This window comes from Gobio gobio, assembly GCF_949357685.1.
Source record: "Gobio gobio genome assembly, chromosome: 21".
Classification (NCBI taxonomy): Eukaryota; Metazoa; Chordata; class Actinopteri; order Cypriniformes; family Gobionidae; genus Gobio; species Gobio gobio.
This window is the reverse complement of record NC_137117.1, coordinates 41,204,656-41,230,679: the sequence shown is the minus strand read 5'-3', so window position 1 is coordinate 41,230,679 and position 26,024 is coordinate 41,204,656. Positions and strand designations below refer to the sequence as shown.

Genomic DNA, 26,024 nt, shown 5'->3' with positions numbered 1-26,024 from the left:
CATTGTGCCAATGGAGGCCTTTCAGAGCCATCAGATTTACACTAAAATATCTTCATTTGTGTCTGAAGATGAACGGAGGTCTGACGGGTGTCCAACGACATGAGGGTAAGTAATTAATGACAGAATTTTCATTTTTGGGTGAACTAACCTGTTAAGTTTAGTTTTCATCTCTATTTTTTGTGTTTATTTAAAATAAGACAAATCCGATATTATTTTAATCTTATCTGTTATTTAACAGTTGAGATGTTCTTTAATGCTGATCTAACAGCAGAAGACACGAGATGTGATTTAAATCCCAGTTGTGCAGATGGTGTGTGTGTTAACACTGCGTTACAATCAGCCCCTATTAGAAATATGCCATTATATTCTATACTTTCATGAATTCTTTTGAAAAACCATAAGAAAAGGGTGAATAATGACTGAGAGTTAATGTTCAGAAATGATGAATTATTAATGTTTTGAACTATGCTGTTTAGCTGTATTTAGCGATGTGTTTGTAGTCAAACTCAAAAATGCTTATATTTTTAATTATTAAAAAATTCCATTATTTTATCTTAAAAAGTTAATAATTGTATTTTTTTGACAAAATATTTTAGTTTGTCTTGTATATTTTTTTGATTGTATCAGATGACATTTTATGCTGTTATTTGGTCATGTTACGTTGTGCCCCTCACATGTTACAATGTACTCCACCTATGGGGCATGTTGTCACATTTCACTTCCATTCTTTCGGGGTAAATCAAGAAAAAAGTAAACACTGTATTAATGAAACAAAACCACATCATTGTACTAGACATGTGTGCAATTAATGTGGGAAACAATAAATACTCTGAACCCCAAGTGGATTTACACAAACTGAGAAAGTCAAAAAGCGTTAGGTTGTGCCCCGCTCTCGCCTATATATGTTTGTATTGAGCAACAGATTTCGTGTGAGAAAAAAAAAAATCATAAAAGTGGTTTTTGTTTTAAAATGTGGCAAGGTGGGTCTTTTACCCCACACACAGTATAATAATGTCAAAGTTAATATTTGTTCAAAACACTTTAGCAAAGTTTGCACTATTTTCTGTTTATTTTGATAAATACATTTCATAAATTCATTTTTGTCCAATAAATATGCTGTCATCAACATATGTTAATATAAATGCGTTAAATATGTTAATTTTAAAAAGTAAACATTCTGAAAGCATTAAAAAGGTGATCCCATAATGATTGAATGTAGATTTACAGAAGTAACAATACAATAAATTGTATTACATGATAGGATTAATATCATATTTTTAAATATGGTGATTATCTCTAGGATGGACCCCCCAACTTAATATATGATATTTACCATCTGAAGCTAACCACATCATGTCAACAATTGGAAAAGTCAGTTTATTATCATGTTAATTATTGTGTCTTTAGCCCCAACGGGTGCCTTTTACCCCAAATACCGTACTTTACATATTCTTAAACAAAAACTGCAAATCATTAAGAAGACCTTTGTTTCAAAATCAATAATTTTAGTGATTCTCATTTGCTACATAAATCATTTTTTTTTAATAAAACGTCAAATATTAGATAAATTTAGTGCAGAATCAACTTTTACATTTTAAATTCGCGTGTACATCTTGAAAAGCGGATGTTTTGGAAAGTGCTGCGGCAAGTTTTTGTTACATCTAATGGTTTTTAGAGGACAATAAAATCAAAGGCCCCTTTTACCCCGTGGAGCCTTTAGCCCTGCTGTACCCTACTATTCACTTTTAAGCTCAAAGTATACTTTGCTAATCAAAAGATATGTTTTAATATTACTTCATTATTGGGTATAATAATGCGATATTCTGTATACATTTACACAGGAATTGTAATTGTGGGAAACCATTTATGTCGTTATGGTAACCACCGTTATGTCGAATAAATGAACTGGTTTCATGTGCAAGTAAAAAATATATTTAATCTGTCTAAATCAACCTGACAAATGACATAAACTGAATTAATTGTGCTCCCGGGTCACTTGTGAGAGAAACCCTGTTGTGAGTGATCCTGATCCTGAGTTTCCGGCACAGTCTGGATCTAACTTTTGTGTAATCTGTACCACCACACAGACATTTAAAATGTTTATATCAGTATATATATATTGAATACACATTTCGCCTAATGCATGAAACATGAGCAGCTGTGTTTTCTTTTGTAAATTCACTAAATTGTAACATTGAATTGAATAATTTATACAATTCTTACGTATGTGTACATAAAACAATCTTACCTACTACATTGAGTAAAGACATACTATTCAAATTTGAGAAAAGAACTGGATCTGGAGACATTTTGATTCAGTATCTTACTACAATGAGCAGTGACTCTTATGTGAAGTGTTATTGCATTTAAAGGGATAGTTCACCCAAAAATGAAAATACTCACCCTCAAGTTGTTCCAAACAAACCTGTATTTTTTTTTGCTGAACACAGAGGAAGATATTTGGAAGAATGTTTGTAACCAAGCAGATCTCGCCCCCCCCCACCCCATTGACTATCATAGTAAAAATACGATGGTAGAGATCTGCTTGGTTACATCTATCCCTTTACAACTATCCCTTTGAAGATTTAACAAGCGCTCTTTTTCGCTCTCTCTGTCCGTATTGAACACATTACTGTATAGAATTATTATGTTACAGTCCTATAAAGGTGTTCAATGCATAAAGACAGGTTCTTAAACTGTAATTCACTGCTGTTTTGTAGTGTTATTTACTGGAGGATGTAGCTCATGATGTGCGTTTGCGTGTGTACTGCAGGCGAAGGAGAAGTACGAGAAGTCTCTGGACGAGTTGTCGAAGTGCACACCGCAGTACACGGAGTGCATGGAGCAGGTGTTCGACCAGTGCCAGCAGCACGAGGTCAAACGACTGACCTTCCTCAAAGAGGTTCTTCTGGACATCAAACGACACCTAAACCTCACCGAGAACCAAAAGTCAGTGTGAACCGCACTCATTCACAAGGAAAAAAGTTTGTGGTTTTTCCGAGATACCAATCTCATTTGTGATTCTTCCAAGAATTGGAATTTTCTAGCGCTTTACTCGGTACTCAGTGGTTAACAGTTCCCTGAAGTTAAAGCAATTCAGTTGTCTGGGACAGGGGGTTTCAAACGGTGCCTCGTGACCTATTTGTGGGAAAAGGTGCAAAATCACTTGGCCACAGTGAAAATCAGAAATCAGTGAATGACACACAAATGCGCACCAAAACAGTTTGGTCTAGGGCTGCACAATAAACCGACATTAAAAAGAAATCGCGATATTGCTTTTTTGAGTGAATTTAATAATATAAATATTAGGGGTGTACTCACATACACTCTTAGAAAAAAAAGGTACAGTGGAGGTACAATTTTGTTCCTTGAAGAACAAAACGTATAACTGTACCTTTAAAGGTACACAATTGGTCCTTAGGGTACAATTAAATAATTGGCAGGCAAGTTCGGTCCTAGTGAGTTGATGTCCTGCAGAGTTTGACTCCAACCCTGAAAGATATCTATAGAAGCTCTTATTGAGAATTAACAGAGGTTTAGATGTTGATGTTTTATTGAAAATATAGAATCACCGTTATGGTGATCAGTGTTTTATTTAGTTGGGCAGTTTGACTCTTAGGGCCCTATCTTGCACCCAGCGCAATTGACTTTGTACACCGACGCATGTGTAATTCCTATTTTGCACCCGCGCAAAGCGCGCTTTTCCCTCCACAGAAGCACGTCGCTAAACTAGTGAATGAACTTGCGCTCCCTGGGCGGTTCAGCGCAAAAAAGGAGGCGTGTTCCGGCGCAAACAATCCCTGGTGCTATTTTGCTGTTCCATTAAACAATTGCGCCACTGACCAGAAAAAACCTAGTCTAAAGTCAGTGGCGCGTTGCGCGTTGTTCATTATGCTATTTTAAGGGCGCATGCTTGACCATAATGTATAGCGTGCACAACGCGCATACACTTTGCTCATGTAATCTACACAGATGCAACAATTATTTTTGCAAATCATAAATTGTTACACTAAAAAAATATTAACACATGAGATGACAGAAATCATTGTGGTGTGCCACGAAGATGTTAAAAAATAGGCATAAATCTAGCTTACAAATGATTCAGGCTAATTGTAATAATTAAGGATAAGACCTGTTTGCCCAATAGTGGCAAGACATATATGTATATAAGGACATCTGACAAATTGGTTTGTCCGTCAAGAACCAGGAAAAAAAATCGACTGAAAAACTGAAAAAACTGAAAGACTGAAGAAAAAAAAATGACTGTGAAATCACCTTTACCATAATGTACAACATTACAACTTCACTTCTCTGTCTTTCACTGCTCTTACAAGAACATCAGTCTCCTCGGCTGTGAACCGCTCCTGGCGTGCGCCTGGTAAATACGCCATAATAGTAGCAATCCATAATGGAACTTGCGCACCTGCTTTTACAGGGAATGTTGGATGACGCTCGGATTGGTTTATTCACGTTACGCCCAAACCACACCTATGAATAATGAAGCTACTTCAGACCAACCCATTTTAGATTTGCGCCGGGCGCAAGAGCCATTTATCCCGCCGGGAAAATAGCAACAGCGCCGAGACCCGCCCACAAAGTTACTTGCGCTTCGCGTTTTGACACTTGCGTTTCAGATCGTTAAAATAGGGCCCTTAGATTTGTATGCGAGTTTGTGGTTTTTGTTACAGTGTTAACAAAACACATAATCTGTTCAAATCAAAATAAGCCATAAACAAAAATTGTCTTGAAGAAAAATTGTTGACTAAACTCATCACTGACTAAAAATATAAATAATAATATTCACCAACAATACTTTCTTGCCACAGAACAGGCATTCTGAATTTTGATTTTTAAATACATTTTAGGGAGAAAAAAGTTTAGACGCACACAGATATCAAGAATCAGCATATGAATCTCAACAATGGTGACATACTTAATGCTTAAATGCATGCTGGGAGCCATGAGTTTTATACTGTGGTGGTTTAGTAGGGTTGGAGCTAAACTCTGCAGGACATCAGCTCTCTAGGACCGAACTTGCCTACCCCTGACTTAGAGGTACAAACATGTATCCTTGAGGGTACCACCCCAGTGACGGACACTTGTACCTTAAAAGGTACAATTTTGTTTTCTTTTTTTTGAGAGTGTAAATATTCAAATTACTCACGGTTTGGATTTTGCTACGTTCAGGGAAAAATAGACTACTGTCAAATAAAAATAAAACTACAAGCAACAGCTCAAATGAATACAATAGAGCAAAGAAACAAATAAAATAAACAGTGCTTTTCAGGACGTTCTAACATTAGTTTTCAGGTACAGAAATTGAATAAAGTAATTATCAAATGAAACATAATTGCATATTTGACTGTATCAATTAAAGATTAATCAGTAAAACTACAATACGGGTGCACTAATATGCATTAATTCATGCTTAAAGCAGCACTAGGTAACTTTTCAACCTTTATAATATATTTTCAAGACTCTTGTGATGATATATCGACTTACAATAGGTTGAATGACACGTCTGCCATAGCCTGACGGGGTCTGTATCGTTTTTAATCGTACTTTTAAACTTCGGGTTTCGGGAAGTAACCCGAGAAAAAAACTACAAAATTCGACTGCTTTACGGCATTTACGTCACTTCCACCACCACCCCCACTTCCTTAAATTCGGACGTGCGAGCCCAACTATCATTTGTTTGCCGAATGTTATAGTCATGGCCGAAGCAGCACAGAAAAATCAGAAAGCAAAGGTTTTGTCGGAGGAAAGCAAAAAGAGGAAAGGAGAAAGTGATGGGGTTAAAGGCAGGACGAGGATCAACATTGGACCAGCGTTTGCTCGCGGGCGTGAGCTGAAGGAGGAGGGGCTACATGCAAGTAAATACATAAGATGTACAAAATCATATATTAGGATACCTAACATGTCTGTGATATTGGTTTATTTGTCTTGTCTCAAGCTATACTGCAAATCGATTTTTCAAATTTGCAGATTCATCTAGGGTAGCGTGATATTATAATATTGACGATATATGGTTATTGCCTACCACTCAAACATTGAATTGAAGTATCATATAGATTCTGTAAAACGGGAACCAATAGACTAGGCTACTATAATGACGCTGGCTTGTAAACGTGAGCATCGCGATCATTTGCCGTTTGAAAAAAAAATAAAACCCATTAAATGATATTCATATGACATGCTGAAACATATGCCACTGTACCTGGGATGAAGACATTTCACACGCGACGCAAGCAGAACACCTGCATGTGAACTCCTGCAGTGTTCAGGGCTATCATAGCTGTCATGTCAATAAATGCACGTGCGATGCATCCACTGATGTAAGATGACAAGAGTTTACGACAGTAGTAGAGGACAATACTGTTTCCCAACTGTAGAGGGACCCCGAGAGCAAAACCTACCTAGTGCTGCTTTAACTAATGCACAGATAATCATGAGTTAATGTATGACTCATGAAGAACTAAACCATTTATTAATGATTACTGCATCAGCAACTAATGAAGATTCTATCCTATTAATAGATTAAGTAATCAATAAATTGTTATTAGTTAAATGTGTCATAATGTATTAATTCCCTTATACATACTAGTATATTAACTAATAATGTAAATTCATATGTTAATTATCACAATGGTTGAAGCCATGCATTTCAGCTTCCAGTTGTCTGCTTTAATGAATCATTAGCGAACGATTCGCAAAGGTGTAATTATGTTATGACTTTACTTGTTGAGGCACATTATCTGTGCATTAGTTAAGCATGAATTAATGGATATTAGTGCACCCGTATTGTAAAGTGTTACCGATTAATCCTTTTTAAAGTTTATTCAGTCAAGAGCAATGAGTGATTTTCTTTTCCTTTGTTGTTTGATTAACATCAAAAACACCCACAGGCAGTAGGAATATTAGGCTGCTGTCACTTTAAGAAATAACCAGACTGATCCAGTACACTGATCAGACTTTCTTGACTGTTTACGTTCACTTAAAACATATTATAAAATGGTTAGTTCCAGTCTGATTTGTCAATAGCTGTTTTATTCACAATAAAACAGGACTATGACCGCTTCACCCAATGGTTCTGTAGCTGTGTCTCATTTAATTTAATACTGAAGGCTGCGTCCTCCGGAGGATGCACCCTGTGAAGGATGCGGTATACGGAGTGTCCTCAATCAGAATTAAACGAGACGTCTTAAAAAAAATATGACGTTGTTAACGGCGACGCAAAGAATTGTGGGTTATCTGCAGCAGCGAAGGATACACCTTACGCACCCTCCGAATTCCCGTGAAAGAAGGCGCTTTCAAAGGTCGCATTCGGAGTGTCCTACTTACTTTTCTGAAATGAGACAGCCTTGATGACGCATGCAGCCTTCGGATGCGACCTCTGGAGGATGCAGCCTTTCGAAATGAGACACAGCTTGTGTATCACCACACAACACCCTTAGCAACCCCTAAACATATGTTTGTTCTCATTGAAGATTGAATGAGCGAGTATGTTACCTGCATTCAGATTTAGCATATTCCTTCAGGTCAGTCCTATGTTCATATTAAACTATCTGGACCCACTTTATATTAGGTGGTCTTAACTACTATGTACTAACATTTTAATTAATCATTTGATACAATGCACTTATTGTGTACATACATGTTTTTACATTGTACTTACATTTTTAAAAATACCTGCATGTAATTACATCTGTAATTAATTTCTGTAGTTACATTTGTAATTACACAGTTGACACTTCCCTTACACCTAACCCTGCCCTTAAACTTACCCTTACCACCACACCTGTCCATAACTTTACCTGTATTCCACCTCAATATCAGCACAAGTGTTTTGCAATACAATATGAACACAGTAAGTACATTGTACTTATTTTTTGATGTAAGAACTTTGTAGTTAAGGCCACCTAATATAAAGTGGGGCCAAATATCTGTTGAATGTACGCTGCGATATCTTGTCCTTTTAACAGTTAAGGGGTTTTCCGGTGTCCTGACATGGACAGCGCTCATTTGTCAGTTGAGTCTTGTTCCGTGTTCACAACAAGTTTCAGTCCTTTTAATATAAAAGTCTTCGCTATTGAGTGACTCACTCATAAAGTCTTTGCCGCCATCTAATGGCGTAATAATGTACTGTAACTTATGTTGCTGTCACTGATCTTACTGAGCTTGTTAATGTTAATGATGAAATTTGTGTTTGTTGTGTTTTCCATGCTATAGCTATGCGTCAGTGTACCGCGAGTTTGAACGCACCATTCTGGCTGCCAACACACAAGAGGATCTCAAGTGGTTCAGTAATAATCACGGTCCTGGCATGCATATGAACTGGCCCCAGTTTGAGGTACTTTTAGTGAACAGTTGTGTGCCCTTTTCTAGTTTCCTTATAAGGTACAAGTGACCGGGGCTAGTTGTCACATATGAAAGTTGTCACAAACTCTAATATCCCAGTAATGCTTTAAAGGTATAGTTCACCCAAAAATGAAAATACTGTCATTATTTACTCACCCTTAAGTTGGTCCACACCTGTATGAATTTCTTTATTCTGCTGAACACAAAAGAAGATATTTTGAAAAACATGGGGAACCAAACACCCATTGACTTCCATAGTATGGGGGAACTGTATGGTTACCAACATTCTTCAAAATATCGTCTTTTGTGTTCCCGCAGAACAAAGAAACTCGTACAGGTGTGGACCAACTTGAGGGAGAGTAAATGATGACAGAATTTTCATTTTTGGGTGCACTCTTAAACCTTGTTAAAAAAAATATATATATATATTAGGGTTTAATTTACCTTTTCATTTTTTGCTATTCCACGAATTTTGTTTCACATGTTTTGTTTACAATTTGCTAAAACATTTTTAAAAGCAGTTACTCTATTGAATATATTTGATATGCTTTTCATATTACTTTTGATTCCATATTTTAGGAAAGGTATTCTCCTTCTTCTTTAGTTAGACAGTATGCCCTTCTATTTACTGTTTTCTTTCCCCCTAAAAGATAATAGAAAAATGGAAATGTTTATTACCTTAACGGATTATCTGTTTCTCTCAGGAATATAATCCAGACGCCACCAATGCTGTTGCCAAGAGAGAAAAGAAGAAGCCAGATGGAGTGGCTCCTGCTACCCCAAACACAGAGCATGCAGGTCAAGCAGGCGACCGGGGCAGGTCAGACATCTTTTCTGCTTTCCCGTCGGCTCTCAGTGTCCTTACTTTTACCTCTTTTTGGGGTTAGGGTTAGGGTTGATTGCTGTCCCCTTCACAATAAAGATTCTTTGAAGAACTCATTATTAATTTGACGGGTGGATGCATTATAATCAAGAAAATGTACTTTAAAAGGGTCATGAATTGAGAAATCAACTTTTCATTAAGCCTTTGATATGTGACATAAGAATATCCTGTAAGTTTCGGAGCTGAAAACTTCCTTGTTAGTCAAAGAAAAGCTTTTGATACCAGGCCCAGCAAACGCTCAATCTCAGAATGTGCCCGGCTGTGACGTCAGAGTGTGGTGAAACACCACCTTAACTGAAGAAGAAGAACGCCTGACATGTTATAGATAAATAACATAGGTCAGAGCTAAACTGGAACTTGATTTGTTTGTAAACAAGAGACTGGATTTGCAGACAGGATGAGATTACATGAATGAATGAAGCAACACACTTATATGATTAAAAAAAAAAAAGTTTTATATGTGACAGTATTGCATTGTTACAGATCTATTGATTATGTGTACGTGTCTAACTGAACATAACTTAGCACGCTGTCACAGGCTGGAGTGTCCTTTGTATTTGAGGTGTTGTTGGTTCATTGTGCTGCAATTCGTGACACACATTCAGACTCAGACATGTATGGGCCAGGGTTCGCAAAGCCCAACTTCCCTGGGCTATGTGTTTTCCAGACGGGCTACCAAAATGTATCACCGGGCTGCCGACGGGCTATCTTAAATAGTGAAATAAAATTCCTTTATTCCATTATTCCGGTTGCCTTTTTGCCACACGCTTTCAAAACAATCCCTCATGTGTACTCACGGGGGAGCCGAAGCTCATTATAATATGCAAAGCATTATCCAATCTTCCAAGTCTTCAGTGCGGCATGCCCATAAAAACAGAGCGTTCCATGAGAGAGGCAAAAAACCCAGGGTAGAAAATAGCCTATTACTTATTCATTAGGATGTTTTTGAATGTAAAAACCATGCGAACGTCATAACCTCAGACAACAGTATAAAGAAATGAAGCCAGTTCATGACCCCTTTAATAATGTTGGTAACACTTTAGTTTAGGGTCCATTCTCACTATTAACTAGTTGCTTATTATCATGCATATTACTATGCATGTTTATTGGTTATAAAGCACTTATTAATGCCTTATTCTGCATGACCATATTCCTCCATATCCCTTAATCGCTAACACTTTATAATAAGTATACAGTAACAAAGCACTTATCAATTATTTTCAAACTATTAGTTTATAGTTAATTAATCGATTATAAAGTGTAGTATGGTGTAAAAAGTAATACATTAGTTCATGTAGTAAATACAGGGTAGTCGTGGTCTAATGGTTAGAGAGTCAGACTGGTAACCCGAAGGTTGTGGATTGGATTCTCAGTCCCGGCAGAACATGACTGCCCTTGAGCAAGACACTGAACCCCTAATCGCTAAATAAATGAATAACAGTTTCAAGCTTCTAATACGTTTTAGATAATATATATTGAATATATATTGCTAATATTTAATTTCATCCCGTCCTTCGGATGAGACGTTAAACTCGGATGTTCTTCGATAAAGAGTAGGGGTGTAACCCCGGCATCCTGGCCAAATTTGCCCCATTGGCCTCTGCCCATCATGGCCTCCTAATCATCCCCATATACAGATTGGCTTCATCACTCGGTCTCCTCTCCACCATAAGCTGGTGTGTGTTGGGCATCCTGGCACAATATGGCTGCCGTCGCATCATCCAGGTGGTGCTGCACATTGGTGGTGGTTGAGGAGATTCCCCCTTGTTGTGAACTTTTATCTTCTAAAGTGTAGGAAACTCAGAAGATGAAGACCAGGAGACTTCGGGATCAAACAGAAGTTATTCTTTTAATGAGAACTCTCTGTGCTGCAGGTCGTCCGAAAACAGTCTAATTTAACAGTACAAAATAATGCAATTTATCTACATTTCAGGGGGAGGGATTATACAGAAGGGGAGGAGACATTCAAAATAGGGACACACCACAAACATTACTGTCTCATCAGCCGTAATTCAATCAGCATAACAGTGCCATTAAAATGCATAGATGCTAATCCAATCACTCAGGCAGTATTGTTCTAAACTTGTCATGGTAAATAGTCAGGAAGTGCATAAAGACAAAAGACTTAATGTCTCAAACACTTACACGGTCTGACGTAATCTCCTTAGAATTTCCTCTAGTGTACTTCAAAATGTAAAACACAAATATAGATAATGTTTTCAGTTATATTCTATTACATTGGAACCTATATATAACATTGTATAAATGTGTAATCCCACACCCTTCTATGTGTTAAAGCGCTTTGAGCGCCTAGAAAAGCGCTATATAAATGTAACAAATGATTAAATTATTATTATTACAGAGCACCCCTGATTTTTTGGTTTTCTACATAACCGCAGAACTTTAAAAGGTTCTCTTGGCATCTAGCTGTAAAATGTTGTGGTTGTAATTTGAAAAAGTGTACAACCTAAAGTGGAAGCAGTTGCTGTGTTTCCGTGTTGATGCTAACAGCTCGTGTCCCCTTGTCTTTGACTAGCGTGAGCAGCTATGATAAGAACCAGGCGTACTCCACAGAATGGTCCGATGACGATCAGCCCGCCGGATACTCGGGGAACGAGACGAATGGCGGTGGAAACTCTTTCGAGGAGGACGCGGTCAGCAGAGGAGGCGTGCGAGTGCGAGCGCTGTATGACTATGAAGGGCAAGAGCAGGATGAGCTGAGCTTCAAAGCAGGTAAAGTGCAGTTAGCTTAAAAGCAAAGCAAGAAACTGATGTTAGATGTCATCATTAATGTCAAGCCAAAAACTGGAGAAAAACATATGTGCAAATATATTTGATTTATTAGTAACAAGTACTTATTCAAAATAACAACTTATGTAAATGATGTAACATTTTTCTTTATTAAATGAAATTATATTTCTCTAGTTGTATTACTTTTGGCATTTCCTATATTTTATAAGAACATCTTTTGCAAGGATTATTGGCTACATAATTTGGTTACATACAAATGTTTGATTAAATGATCAAATGATTTAAAAATCAGTTTGTCCTTGCATTAAACTTGAGCATACCTTCAAAAAGAGTACTTAAGATTGAAGTAATACAGTTTAAAAGAAAAGATACTTAAGTGCAAACTGAATATGATGTTTTCAGACATGTAATTGCAATTATATGAAAATGTATTATAGTTTAAGTTTATATTAAATGCTAGTTGAACTTAAGAGTGCTTTTTTTTACCAAATTAAATTGGACCTGTTTACATGTGATTCCATATTTACTTCTATTATCTTTAAAACGCAATAATTGTCATTTCTATTGAAACTTGTATTCCATGTTTTTTTTAAATACATTTGTAATCACACATTTGTAAAGATGAAATAAGACACTATAGTTCTAATTATAATCAACTACTTTACATACGCTTGGGTGTCTTAAGCCCTATTCGGACGTTAATTGTTTCTCACGTGGAAGTCCGTAAAAATAAATGTGCATATCACCTCAGTGATAAAACTTGTGCATTGGGATGGTGATTTATTCACGGTGGAGGCGCGAGTTTTATGATCCTGCGCACCTGTGGGAACGCACTGCTCACGTGGTCAATAACATGATTGTATGACATTTTATTTACAGCATACAATCATTTTATTTTCCTATTATTAATTAATGATTTAAATCTGTTTAAAAATAGGAAGACAGACACACATTATAGTTAAAAAAAATTTTTTTTGTCTTGTATTTGATCTCAAAATCATTTTATTCCTCGTAATGCTGTAGTTATTTTAACATGTATAATTGCTGCCGTAATAATGGCCCATTTCAAATGTTTATGTGCTTTTCTTCTGTTTAATTTTTGAGCAGTGATGAAATATATTGCTCTTGTCATACTTGCCAGCATTTCAGTTATAAAAGTCTAGATCTTTAAAATGCATCCAAATTCCAGCGAAGCACAAATGTACGGTGCTCTGCAGAGGTAAAAAAGGACAGAAACTGTGAATTTTGAAGTGATATATTCTTAAAAACTCAGAGATGTGGATTCGGACGGCAATTCAATTACCACATGACCTTGGTGTTTGTCTAAAAACAGTAGGTAAATTGGCCGGGGATTTTTATGCGTGTGGTGGAAGAAAAACATATTGCCGATTCGGATTGCAATAAAATGACTGACCCCTGTTAAATGATGAAAATACCTTATGACCCCACGAGAAATAATTACAGTCTGAATAGGGCTTTAGTCAAAACATCAAAATAAGTGTAAACATTTAAACTTTTAAAATCTAACATCACAAAGTGCAGTTTTTTTTAAGTGTTTTAAAAAACATGAAAGTAGAATTAAGGCCTTTTACTTCATTAAAAATTAGTTGAAAAAAATCAAAAGGGTTTTTACAAAAACATTTTACAAAAGGTTTTTTTCTGGTGTCAAGAAACATTACTAAATTGTTTAAAATATAAGCCTAGAACAAGAAAAACTATTTACCACCGGGAGAACAAAAAACGGACCTAATTCAAGACCTAAAACAAGTCTTTATATGGAATGTTATCCATATACCACATGATTTTTGTAGGGATGCACCATAATGATAATTCTGGGCTGAAACTGAAAATTCTGGATGCATTTGGCTGAAAACCGGAACTGAAAAAATAATTCCTTATTTTAACTCTTTTCCCGCCAGTGTTTTTTTTTTTTTAATTGGCAGCGGCAGCTTTTTTTTTTTATTTTCTCAAAAGTTTCACTGCCCCCAGAATATTTTGTTGTATGAATATCTGAACAAATCAAAAGAAAAAAAACAGAGACGTTTTATTCTAGCTTCAAGCATTCTTTTTTTATCGACACTTGAATATGGTTTCATAAAAAAAGCAACACTTTGAACAAAAAACTTCGTCCTGGGTCGACATTTCATTCAGTAACATTAGATAGTTTTTATTTATATGATGTTTAATGTTGACGATCACGTTATTTTACATATGCATCTGCTTACATATGATCGCTTGCTTCTGTTTCTTCTTCGCCTGTGTTTTGAGCTGGAAAGATGCGCAATAGCGCCCCCTACTGTAGTGAAAACACGGAAAATTCTGTCAATGGCGGGGACAGAGTTAATTTAGTTTTTTTTTAAATAATTGTATTAATATTAGACTTTTAAATTAAATTCAATAATTTTATTGAATCTGAATTTAAAAAATACAAGCCAATAAAATAAAACAACCACACTTTTATTTAAAGCAACGCATAGATTTATGATTCGATTTTTGACCAATTAGCAAAATAATGTATAGTTCTACAAAGCTTTTATTTATCAGAGCATGTGAGCGGTAAATGAGAGAGTAGCGTAATTTTACCCTGAAACGCTTCTAAGTTGTGTGTCTTCGTAAGCGATGCCACTCACAAACTTACAAAAAATGCTCTGCGAGAGGGAAACCTGAGTGTTGAACATATATTTCCGGCCAAAAAACGAAAATGCCATTTTCGGTTGATAATTTTCGGTGGCCGAAATTTCGGTGCATCCCTAGATTTTTGACTATACATATGGCAAGTTTGTCAGTTACAATATGTATCACCCACAGGTGATGAATTGACAAAGATCGAAGAGGAAGATGACCAGGGCTGGTGCAGAGGTCGTCTGGACAGCGGCCGGACAGGCTTATACCCCGCCAATTACGTTGAGGAAATCTGATCACCTGACTGGAGGGCAACACACCTTTGGAGGCAGCTCTGATTGTCCGATCTGATAACATGGCAAAAACATGCCAGAGACTTAATATGAACGACTTTCCCTGAAGATGTGCAATGCAGTCTTGTTTAAAATCCAAAAAAATCTTAGTAAAATATCCACACTGTATATATATATATTGATCTTATCTGCGAGGCGGGGAAGAGCTTGCTCACTACTAATATCTGTTTGCAAATATTTAAAAAATAATATACATACATACAAACAGATCTGAACAAATAAATGACCCATCAGTTATGCAAATACAGGATACACATTATTTGTGCAGATTACATGTTATTTCAAATGATATTACAGACATGAGTATAGAATACTCCTATTAGCATAATATCCAACTGAACAGTTATTCATCAGGGCCATTCTGCTGTATTTTAGTACAACGTTCATATAACACAGTCAATGTGCAATTACGGGGTACTCGTCCAGTGTCATGGTGTTTAAACAGAATATAACTCACAACGGGCTACTCGGTTTTTCCTCTTACTCTCACCATCCGTCCATGCCTCGTTGCGCTGATTATTATATTAGGTATCGTTCTCTTGATGTCTGTGTCTTTATGCATAGCAGCATGTGCTATGGAGCATGTAGCCCTCGATTCCTCAGGCCATCTGTACTGCAATTCCCACAGCGACCACAGAGGGCAGCAGACTCAATGTCAACCAAGAAGTGGTGGGACTAGAATATCTATGGCTGTGTCCGAAATCGCCCCCTATTCCTTAAAAAGGGCACTTTATTTGAGGGGACAACCATTTATATTGGTGTCCGAAACCATAGTAGGCGCTGTCCAATGTGGAAACAGCGTAATATCATACAGGTAAATACATTCCTTTTTAATTGATTATTGAATTGTTTAATTGAGGTTCATTACTACTGGAGCTGCCAGTTTGCTATAAGTTTCAAATGATCATTAAACAGCAAGTGCAAACTATGCAAAAGTGGCAGCCCTTCCGGCACACCCAAGTGTCCGAATTCACGCACTCGTTTTCATTCACTCTTTCAAGTGACCTATATTAGTGGAGTGATCTAGGGAATAGTGAATTAGGGTATACAGGGTGATTTCAGACACAGTTTATGTTCAGAACAGAATACTTAGTAGTAGTCTAAAATGGATACTGCATACTATTTTTAAAAATAGTACGTTAAGCGGTATGCATTTTGCAGCAAGAAACTTTTCAACAACCGCATGCAATTGTTGGCATGTGATGTCTTCATGTTGCATGCGAGTGGTGTCCAGGTATCGTCATCAAACAATGCAGTTGTCTTGAATTTGAGAGTTTTGAGACTGGCAAAATAGAGGCGTCAAACTGGTGGGGTTTTTTTTCTTTTTTTCGTCACCCTAGAAACGGAAGATCAAGCATTTTGCATCTTAGTATACTGTTGCTAAATAAACATCATCAATCTGGGTATTTCATGCATACATGCAATTTACTTACTGTACACAGTATGCATACTATATTCTACAGAAAGAGTATGAATAGTAAGTGTGCTGTTCTGAACATAACCCTAGTTCTCCAATTGGATGATGATTGAGCAGTGTCATCTCATGTTTGTCAAAATCATGTATTGTTGCTTGTTGCTCCAAGATGGTCTTGTATAAGAATTGTCTCTATTTGGCATGTGTTCATGGTCACTTCTTGTACCAAATCAATGTTGCTCAGATGGACATGAATGTTTTCTGTGCATGATTTGGGCTACTTATGCGCAACACATTTTAAAGTGCCCCTACTATGCCATTTTAAAGTTTGCTCATTTTGTTTTAGATGTCTCCTACAATAGGTTTAGAATATACATTGCAGCATCAGCTCTTTTTTCACAGTGGTCAGAGTAGACCATTCACAACAGACGGATCCATTTGACCATTCAGGGCAGAGTAGACCAATCGCAACAGGCAGATCCATCTGATCAATCAGAACAGAGGAGGCTCTCGGAAATGAGGGGCATAGAGAGACTGAATCCTTTATCAAACCATTTCGACCAGGGGTGTCCAAACTTGGTCCTGGAGGGCCACTGTCCGGCAGAGTTCAGCTCCAACTCACCTCAACACCTGCCTGAAGTTTCTTGTATCTCTAGTAAGGCGTTGATTAGCTGCTCTAGGTGTGTTTAATTGGGTTTGGAGCTGAACTCTGCAGGAACGTGGCCCTCCAGGAGCAGGATTGGACCTCTGGTCTATACGGTTCAATAACGGATTCAGTGCCCCTCCTTTCCGAGAACCTTCTCTGTTCTGATTGATCAGATGGATCTGTCTGTTGTGATTGGTCTTCTCTGCTCTGATTGGTCAGATGACTCGGCCTGTTGTAATCGGTCTACTCTGCTCTGAATGGTCAGATGAATCTGTCTGTTGTGATTGGTCTTCTCTGCTCTGATTGGTCAGATGGCTCAGTCTGTTCTGATTGGTCAGATGAATCAGTCTGTTGTGATTGATCGACATGTCGGAAAACCAATCATTACCATAACTGGATTTCATCTGCGGATCTTCCTCAGCACTTGATACACAGTGATACGAACAGTAACGATGGCGTCGGTTTTATCGTATCAATTCCAGCGCGAGCCCCCATCCTTTGGAAATGCATCAAAATGGATTTGCTTTGGCAGAAAAACAGCGTTTTTTCGACATCACGAACCAAACCAGTCTCAGCTACAAGTATAGTGTTTGTGGGTGGGGCAAAGTACATTTTACATTTTTATGCATTTGGCAGACGCTTTTATCCAAAGCGACTTACATTGCATTCAAGGTACACATTTTTTACATTTTGTCAATTCTTGCTTTCACTGGGAATCGAACCCATGACCTTGGCGTTGCTAGTGCCATGCTCTACTGTTTGAGCTATAGGAAAGCCATAGAAGTTTATCTAGGCCAAGTCAGCTATAGAAGTTTTTTCGCCTACTGCCAATGAAGACCATAGGATGTCATTATACAAATTTGTTACAAACCTACGTAGGTTCGTGCAGGAAGACTGGAATGACTGACGGCTCGTTTAAGCAAGTTCAGAATCGGTTAAGAACTCCATTTATCTGCACTTTGATCTTTGCAGACATTTTACCTTCACAAACCGCTATAAGCACACTAAATGAAAGGGAATATTCGAAAAAGCATAATAGGGGCACTTTAACACACTAAAACTGAGAGTGAATTTCACAGCTGGGCTGTCTCATACATCACTAGTTACATCTGATAAATTGATTCACTCTGAGGAATCCCTGTAGTTTCATGGCCTGTTTACTAATACGCTCTGCTTTTGCATCACGTTTGAAAAGCGTTTCAAAAACTTGGATCAATTTTGTAATAATAAAAAAGCTTAAAGTTTCACACATAGTGCCAACATATGATTCACTGGCAATATACTGTACATTGGATCCCAAAAGGATTCAGATATTTAAGCCACTTATTGTAATCCATTTGGATTTATTTGACAGAAAGCACAAAAACGATAAATGATAAAATGATCAAATTGTGTGCAGGACCTAAGCAATTCATACATTTTTAAGTGTGACTTAAATACTCTTTGCAACCACTGTATTTTATTCCTCCCACTGCTGACTTCTGTATGGCGTACCACCACAATTTTGATAATGGAAGCAGTGCTCCTTGTGTGCCTGTATTTTCCAGATTGCAGTACTGAGAACATTGTGAATATGTGGATCTGTGTATCGTTCATGGAGTTTCAGTGTGGGAGTGAAAATGAACAACAAACAGGATGTGACATAATACATTCAGAGGAAAGACCCCCTAGCATCTTTGTGATTTGTCTAAAACTGTTCAGTCTAGAAAAAAACAAAAAGCGCAAAAAAAACAACAAAAAAAACACTTGCATTGTCAAAATATTCCGTAACGTACACAAAAAGAAGTACGGAAGGGCACATGTGTCGGGGTTATCGTATTGGGGGAGTATCCTCTTTATTATATTCAGTGTGTATGAGTTGTGTTTATGTATAGAAAATAAAAATGTAGTGTTATAATTGTAAATGTTGGGTAACAAAAGAACTACGCTTTGAAAAAATAACACTGTAATGCTCTATAGGTACCATATTGTATTAATATGATTTTGACTGCAATGAAATCACTATGTACCATACCTGTATAAATGCGTGTGGGTCCACGCCGTCATATTTGTATATGATGATGTAATTTATTAAGATTATATTCTATTGTAACTGTACAACTGTGTTGAGTAGAGAAAAACAGCTAAGTTGAGACAGGAAAGAACCGTGTAATGTAAATTTTTTATGTTGATTTGTACTTTATGCAAATGAAGGGATGAAGGTTTATGTTGTTAACGTTTCTCTTGCAGTGTAGAGGACGTGTGTATGTTCATAGTTAGTTGATGTAAATCGATCTCCTTGCTGGTGTAGTGCCTCCTCATCCATAACATAATGTTCATTTATATATGCATAAAGTTAATGATGATGAACATAATGTTGAAAACCTGATTTTAAGTTTTTGTGCTGATGTCAATATTGCAATATTAGTTTGGAAGGAGAAATCATGTTTGTTGAGAAAAACATACAAAATGTGTGCTCCATTTTTTGTGAACTAAGTTTATTTAGCTTGTATTGTCTCAAAATACTATACACACCACAATTCATTTGGAAAGGTTCACACTTCCTTTAAAAGCATACTATTTGTTGCAATACATTTGTGTAACAAAATGCACCTGATTAGAAAACATACACTATATTGTCAAATGTTTTGGGACGTCTGCCTTTACATGCACATGAATTTTAATGACATCCCATTGTTAATCTGTAGGGTTTAATATGGAGTTGGCCCACCCTTTACATCTATAACAGCTTCAACTCTTCTGGGAAGGCTTTCCACAAGGTTTAGGAGTGTGTTTATGGGAATTTTTGACCATTCTTCTAGAAGCGCATTTGTGCGGTCAGGCACTGATGTTGGACGAGAAGGTCTGGCTCTCAGTCTCCGCTCGAATTCATCCAAAAGGTGTTCAATCGGGTTGAGCTCAGGACTCTGTGCAGGCCAGTCAAGTTCCTAAAACACCAAACTCTCTCATTCATGTCTTTATGGACCGACGCTTTGTACACTGGAGCGCAGTCATGTTGGAACAGGAAGGGGCCGTCCCCAAACTGTTCCCACAAAGTTGGGAGCATGAAATTGGCAAGTCCCGTTCTCCTGGCAACTGCCAAACCCAGACTTGTTCATTGGATTGCCAGACAGTGAAGCGTGATTGGTCACTCCGTTTCCAGTGGCGGTGTACTTTACCCCACTGCATCCCACGCTTTGCCTTGCACTTAGTAATGTAAGGCTTGGATGCAGCAGCTCTGCCCATTCCATGAAGCTCTACGCACTGTTCTTGAGCTAATCCGCAAACACGAAGTTTGGAGGTCTGTAGCTATTGACTCTGCAGAAAGTTGGCGACTTCTGTGCACTGTGCTGATTTTACGAGGCCTACCACTTCATGGCTGAGTAGCTGTTGTTCCCAATTGCTTCCACTTTGTTATAATACCACTAACAGTTGACCGTGAAATATTTAGTAGTGAGGAAATTTCACAAATGGACTTATTGCAAAGGTGGCAACCTATCACGGTACCACGCTTGAGTTCACTGAGCTTCTGAGAGCGACCCATTCTTTCACAAATGTTTGTAGAAGCGTCTGCATGTCTAGGTGCTTGATTTTATACACCTGTGGCAATGGAAGTGATTGAACACCTGAATTCCATGATTCGGAGGGGTGTCCCAATACTTTGGGGACAATACTTACTAGTGTAGATTGTACAACGCATATTGTCCCAAAGCAGCTTAGACAATAGTGCCTCAAAAAAATCAGGATGTTCAAAAAAGAGAGTTGATTATATGTGACTTACTGTAGATTTGAGATATTTCATCAGGATGTGTTTCTTGAGAGTCAAAATCCTTTGTAGGGCCCTCCAACAACTGAGCTATATGAACAGAAAAATATTATATATATATATATATATATATATATATATATATATATATATATATATATATATATATATATATATATATATATATATTTAAACCTTGTCCATTAGCCACAGAATACTTAAAATAATTCATCAAATAATTGGTGGCTGTTATTATCCATGATGGATTATGTACATCCATCATGAGACAAAAGCTGGGATTCACACACTGGTCAGGAAGCATCTTACGTTTGTCTGGAGTGATGAGGGGTTGGATCTGGATTCAGTGAACCCATGGACGGGCTTCACAAAGTGTGGGCAGAGAAGAGACGAAGTGAAGAATCCACTAGGTTACAGAGAAGACTCTGTAAAGTTTCCATTTACTGAAGCTAAAACCTAATGATTCCTTAAATTCTCCACTTAATGACTATATTATTCATATTCCAGCACCATTGGAGGTATAATGGTTGAGACAAATTAGTCACCTATCTAACTAATATCTGAGAAAAAAGACAATACCACAATTATAATAGTCATAAACATGAAATTGCAAAAAATAAAGTAAAAATAGCCAAATTTGACAAAACAGTCAAAATTAGAGCAAAATAGAGTCTCGCAATTGTGAAAAAAGTGACATAAATCACAATTAGCTTTTTTTCCTGTGGTGGAAACAAACTTCCATGCCTGGAAATGTATTTAAATGTATTTAAAATAAAAATACAAAGTACCTCAGTTTAAATCAAAAGCCTGTTTATATTGTGAAGACCACTCAAATTTGACGTTCTTCAACAAAGATTTAAAAAAAAAATACCATACCCAAAAAATGCATAAGCTCTTGTTTAGTACTAGGTGGAGGGAAATGAATTGCCTTGGAGCGCACAGGATGCACGTTACCCTGCCCGACAACTTTCTTCAAGATCACAGTCGCCTTAGCATGACCCTAGTCTCATCCAAATGCTCAAAAAGTGCTCTAATACATACAAGTTGCTGATCTCACGTATCACTGTATACAAAACCATATCATCTAAGTAGACAGCACATCCATTTAAACCAGAAGTTACTTGGTTCATCGCGCGTTGAAAAGTAGCAGGCACATTTCTATGGCCAAAACTCATAACAGAATAAGAATATAGCCCAGAAGGAGTAATGAATAAGGAAATATCCTATGCACTAACTATCAAATGCACTCACCAATATAATAAATCAAACTTACTGACATGTGTAGCAGAGCCGACGGAATATACACAATGTTCCATATGGGGCAATGTGAAAGAATCTGATTTCATTACGTTATTCACCTTTCGAAGTCAGTATAAAAGTGGTATGCTCCATCCTTCTTTCCCACTAGAAACAAGGGGATGTCCAGGTTGAAAAGGACAGTTTAGGAATGTTATTTTCGACCATATATCAAATTTCAGACTCAGAAGATGACATTGTTTATCCAACGAAACATGGTAAAAACGCTAGAGTGTAGGTTTTTGCCTTGCCAACAGCCTTATCATGCTCTATCAAATGAATACATGAAGGGCAATGCAACACAGGAAAATCTAAAATTAAAGTTAGCAGTTCAGCTCTCTGGTGAAAAAGCAAATGCTGTACAAAATTTTCCAAATTGGTTAGCGTTACAGAGTTGTTAATTCTCGGGTACTTTATCTTCCATCACAGAAGAAGCCACAGAAACTGCTTCTGGAGCCTTCTCTTACACAAAGGAACTAGATTAGAAAGGTTTCAACAAATTAGCATGGCACAGCTGTGCACGTCTTTTCCACCCAGGAGTTGAAATCAGGTAACTCTGGCCTGAAACTTGACATACAACAGTATATGGACCTGAAAACGTCCCGATTACGACTGTAACCTTGGTTCCCAGAAGAGGGAACGAAACGTTGCATCGATTGACACTGTGGGAATGTTCTGGTGCCAGTTGGTACCTGGCCAACGAACAAACAGTGTATGATTATGATTCAGGCAAACATTAAAAGTCAGAAGTCAGATTAGATCGGAACATTCAGAATATTTGTCCAGTTCCATTTGGTTGAAGATCGGGGTTTGTTGAGGTTCAGTCCACTAGATGTCGTGTCGATGAGGCCTTCACAGGGAAGAGTCTAGTTGACACCGTCTCTGCAGACACTTCAGGGATGCGTTGGTCGTGTCTAGGCGCAGGTCCACCATCTGATCTGGATACGGCCGAGGTTTATCTGTTAACCTAGGGATAAACAGAGGGACTAACATTAGCGTAGATGCCATTCTTTTTATGATGTAAAGAGTACATCAGGTGTTATGGGATGTGTTCCCGGTTCCGGCTGACCTAGGTAATGCAGCCCAAAACAATAATTTAACTGATTTGAATAATAGACATTGATAATGTGTTATGTGTTTGCCAGGTTAAAGAGATGTGTTTTTAGTCTAGATTTAAATAGGAAAAGGATCGACCGCCTGCAGTTGATTTTGATATTCTAGGTATTATCAACTGCCAGAATTTTGAGACCGCAATAGAAGTGATGGAGTATATGTGTTAAGAGCTCGCTCAAGTACTGGGGAGCTAAACTATTTAGTGCTTTGTAAGTAATTACAAAGCACTAGATGGTGATGGTGGTCTAGTGGGTTAACCCCTAGAAGTCTGAGCTGTTTTGGGGCCCTTTAGAAGTTTTGACATGCTCTGACATTTGTGCTTATTAGTTGCTTATAAACAAATTAATGGCAAGTGTCATTAAACTGTATTCAGCACAAACTCGGCTACCATAATATGTGAGCAACATGTATGTACATTCTTGCATTTTTGAGAGAATAATGTTTATGCGTGTTTTTTGAAAATACCAAAACAATTGTTTTAAAATGAAGGCCTCAAAACACACAATAGATATGTGTCCACAAGACTTTTGACTAATGGGTATTGTTGCAGAGAGTTTTTGCTTCAAACAGATGTGAGAATCATTGAGCCTACTTATTCACATGAAACAATATATTAATTTACATTTTGTAAGACACTTTTTCTTTACAAAGGAAGTTTGCGAGGAGGCGTGAACGTTAATGAATAATGCTGGGTATCACACCTGAGACAACAAAATACCCGCATAATGAGGTGCATATGGAATGAGCTTCCGGTATGTGACTGAGAGGGAGCAACAGGACAAAGGAAATATATTTTGTTGTATTTTATTTAGAATGAGTGTTTAAAAAGTGTAGAAAATAAGACAGGTATCTTAAAATTAACAACTCATTTGTTTTCTTTTTAGAAAAATGTTACGTTTTATTGCTGAAATTGCATGCATTAAAGCTGCAGTCTGTAACTTTTTGTGCTCTAGCGGTTGATAAACAGAACTGCATGCGTCTTGCGGAGGAACACACTACTTCTCTCTGTTCATGTCTATGGCGAGTCATGCAGGGACTGTGCTCCTCCGCAGCGGTTCCTACCAGACCGGCCTGAAATAGTCCCAATATAAACACTTATAATAAGTGCACCATAATGATACAGAGTAATAAAAAACATGGTTTGGAAAATGGATTGCGGTTCATGCATTCCACGCTCCTCCCCGCAGCATGGGTATTAAAAGGAAGTGGAATACCGCATCTTTGCTTTTCTGCTGAGGAGCCGAACTTTGACCCGGCCCTTCAGGGGAAGCTCAGCACCTGTGGCGACGGGATGTATGTCTCCATTCCCTCCTTCAGGGAATGAGGGTTACACACGCAACTGAGACGTTCCCTTTCAGTCGGTCACGTTTGACGTACGTCAGAACTGACCAATGAATTGGGGATCCTACCAACACGCCACAGGCGCTGGCCCTTCCATCGTTCTGCGTGAGCTCCCTGGACCGCCTCTATGTTGGAGCAGGAAGTCAGGGCTCAAGCAGAGAAGGTCAGTCACTGCAGTTCTGCAAGACCCACTCAGTGTGACTATTGGATAACGCTGGGAAAGCGTGCCCGTCTCGGGAGAAGGAATGCTGTGGAACCACATCCTTCTAAGGAAGGAGAGGTGGCAGTTACACATAAGGACTAACCAAGCAGGGTAGTACAACATATGGCAGTCTCTGAGGTGGTTCCAACCTAGTTCTAGGGGGGAAAGAATATCATCAGAGATGACAGAGCAGGCTCTGTCAAGGGAAAGACACGGAGCTAGCTGAGTAATAATAATAATAATAATAATAATAATACATTTTATTTGTAACGCACTTTACATTAAACAAAATCTCAAAGTGCTACAGATTAAAAATAAATAAAAATAAATAAAACTGAAAAATTAAAGTAACAAATCAATCAAGAGCTCTGCTAAAAAGGTGGGTTTTAAGACCACATTTAAAAGCATCTACAGTCTGTGGGATCCGCAAGCGGTCAGGGAGAGCATTCCACAGACTGGGGGCATCTGAGCAGAAGGCCCGATTTCCCATAGTACGGAATTTGGTTGTGGGAGTTTTGATAAGATGCGTTGAAACAGAACGGAGATTACGTGTGGATGTTTGTGTGGTGAGGAGTTCCTTGAGATAGGTGGGTGCATCACCATGGATGCACTGATGAGTGAGGAGGGAGATCTTATACTCAATCCTGAGCGAGACAAGAAGTCAGTGGAGTGATTTTAGAATGGGGGTGATATGGTCGTATTTGCGCACCGTCATCAGGATCCTAGCAGCGCTGTTTTGAATATACGGCAGCTTCTGGAGATTTTTGCCAGGGATCACGATAAGGAGGGCATTGCAGTAGTTCAGCTTGGAGAAGACAAAGGCGTGGACAAGTATCTCCAGTGTTAGTATGGGACGAAGTTTGGCAATGTTTCTGAGGTGGAAGAATGAGGTCTTACACAGATGCTTGATGTGAGCTTCAAAGGTATGTTGCGATTCCATTCTGACCCCCAGGTTGGTGACTGATGTGAAAAGTGGAATGTCCTGATCAGAGAAAGCAATGCTGGTGATAACAAAATTCCGGACCTGAAGTGGAGTGCCGACTAGGATTGCTGCAGTCTCGGAGCTGTTTAGCTGCAGAAAGTTTTGCGTCATCCACGCCTTTATCTCATCCAGGCAAGTGATCAAAGTGGATGGAGTGAGGTCAGCAGAGGGGGAAGAATTTTTCCTAAGGTAAAGTTGAGTGTCATCAGCATAGCAGTGAAAAGAAATCCCATGCCTGCTGATGACACGGCCAAGGGGGAGCATGTAGAGGATGAACAGGACGGGGCCGAGCACTGAGCC

At 38.0% G+C, this 26,024-nt stretch overlaps 1 protein-coding gene across 4 annotated transcripts in view; it reads left to right on the top strand.

Moving 5' to 3' along the window:
- Positions 1 to 19,462, top strand: part of pacsin1a (protein kinase C and casein kinase substrate in neurons 1a) — a 90,389-nt gene extending 70,927 nt beyond the window's left edge. For 2 of the 4 annotated variants that reach the window (XM_079803179.1, XM_079803178.1), the window contains exons 6-10: positions 2,774 to 2,949; positions 8,230 to 8,350; positions 9,063 to 9,178; positions 11,778 to 11,974; positions 14,801 to 19,462. In XM_079803179.1, the coding sequence (XP_079659305.1) occupies positions 2,774 to 2,949; positions 8,230 to 8,350; positions 9,063 to 9,178; positions 11,778 to 11,974; positions 14,801 to 14,910 (720 nt within the window). In that variant the 3' untranslated portion in view covers positions 14,911 to 19,462. The remainder of the gene's footprint in view (positions 1 to 2,773; positions 2,950 to 8,229; positions 8,351 to 9,062; positions 9,179 to 11,777; positions 11,975 to 14,800) is intronic. The other 2 variants (XR_013815478.1, XR_013815479.1) reach the window with 2 other exon arrangements.
- The last annotated feature ends 6,562 nt before the right edge of the window (positions 19,463 to 26,024 follow it).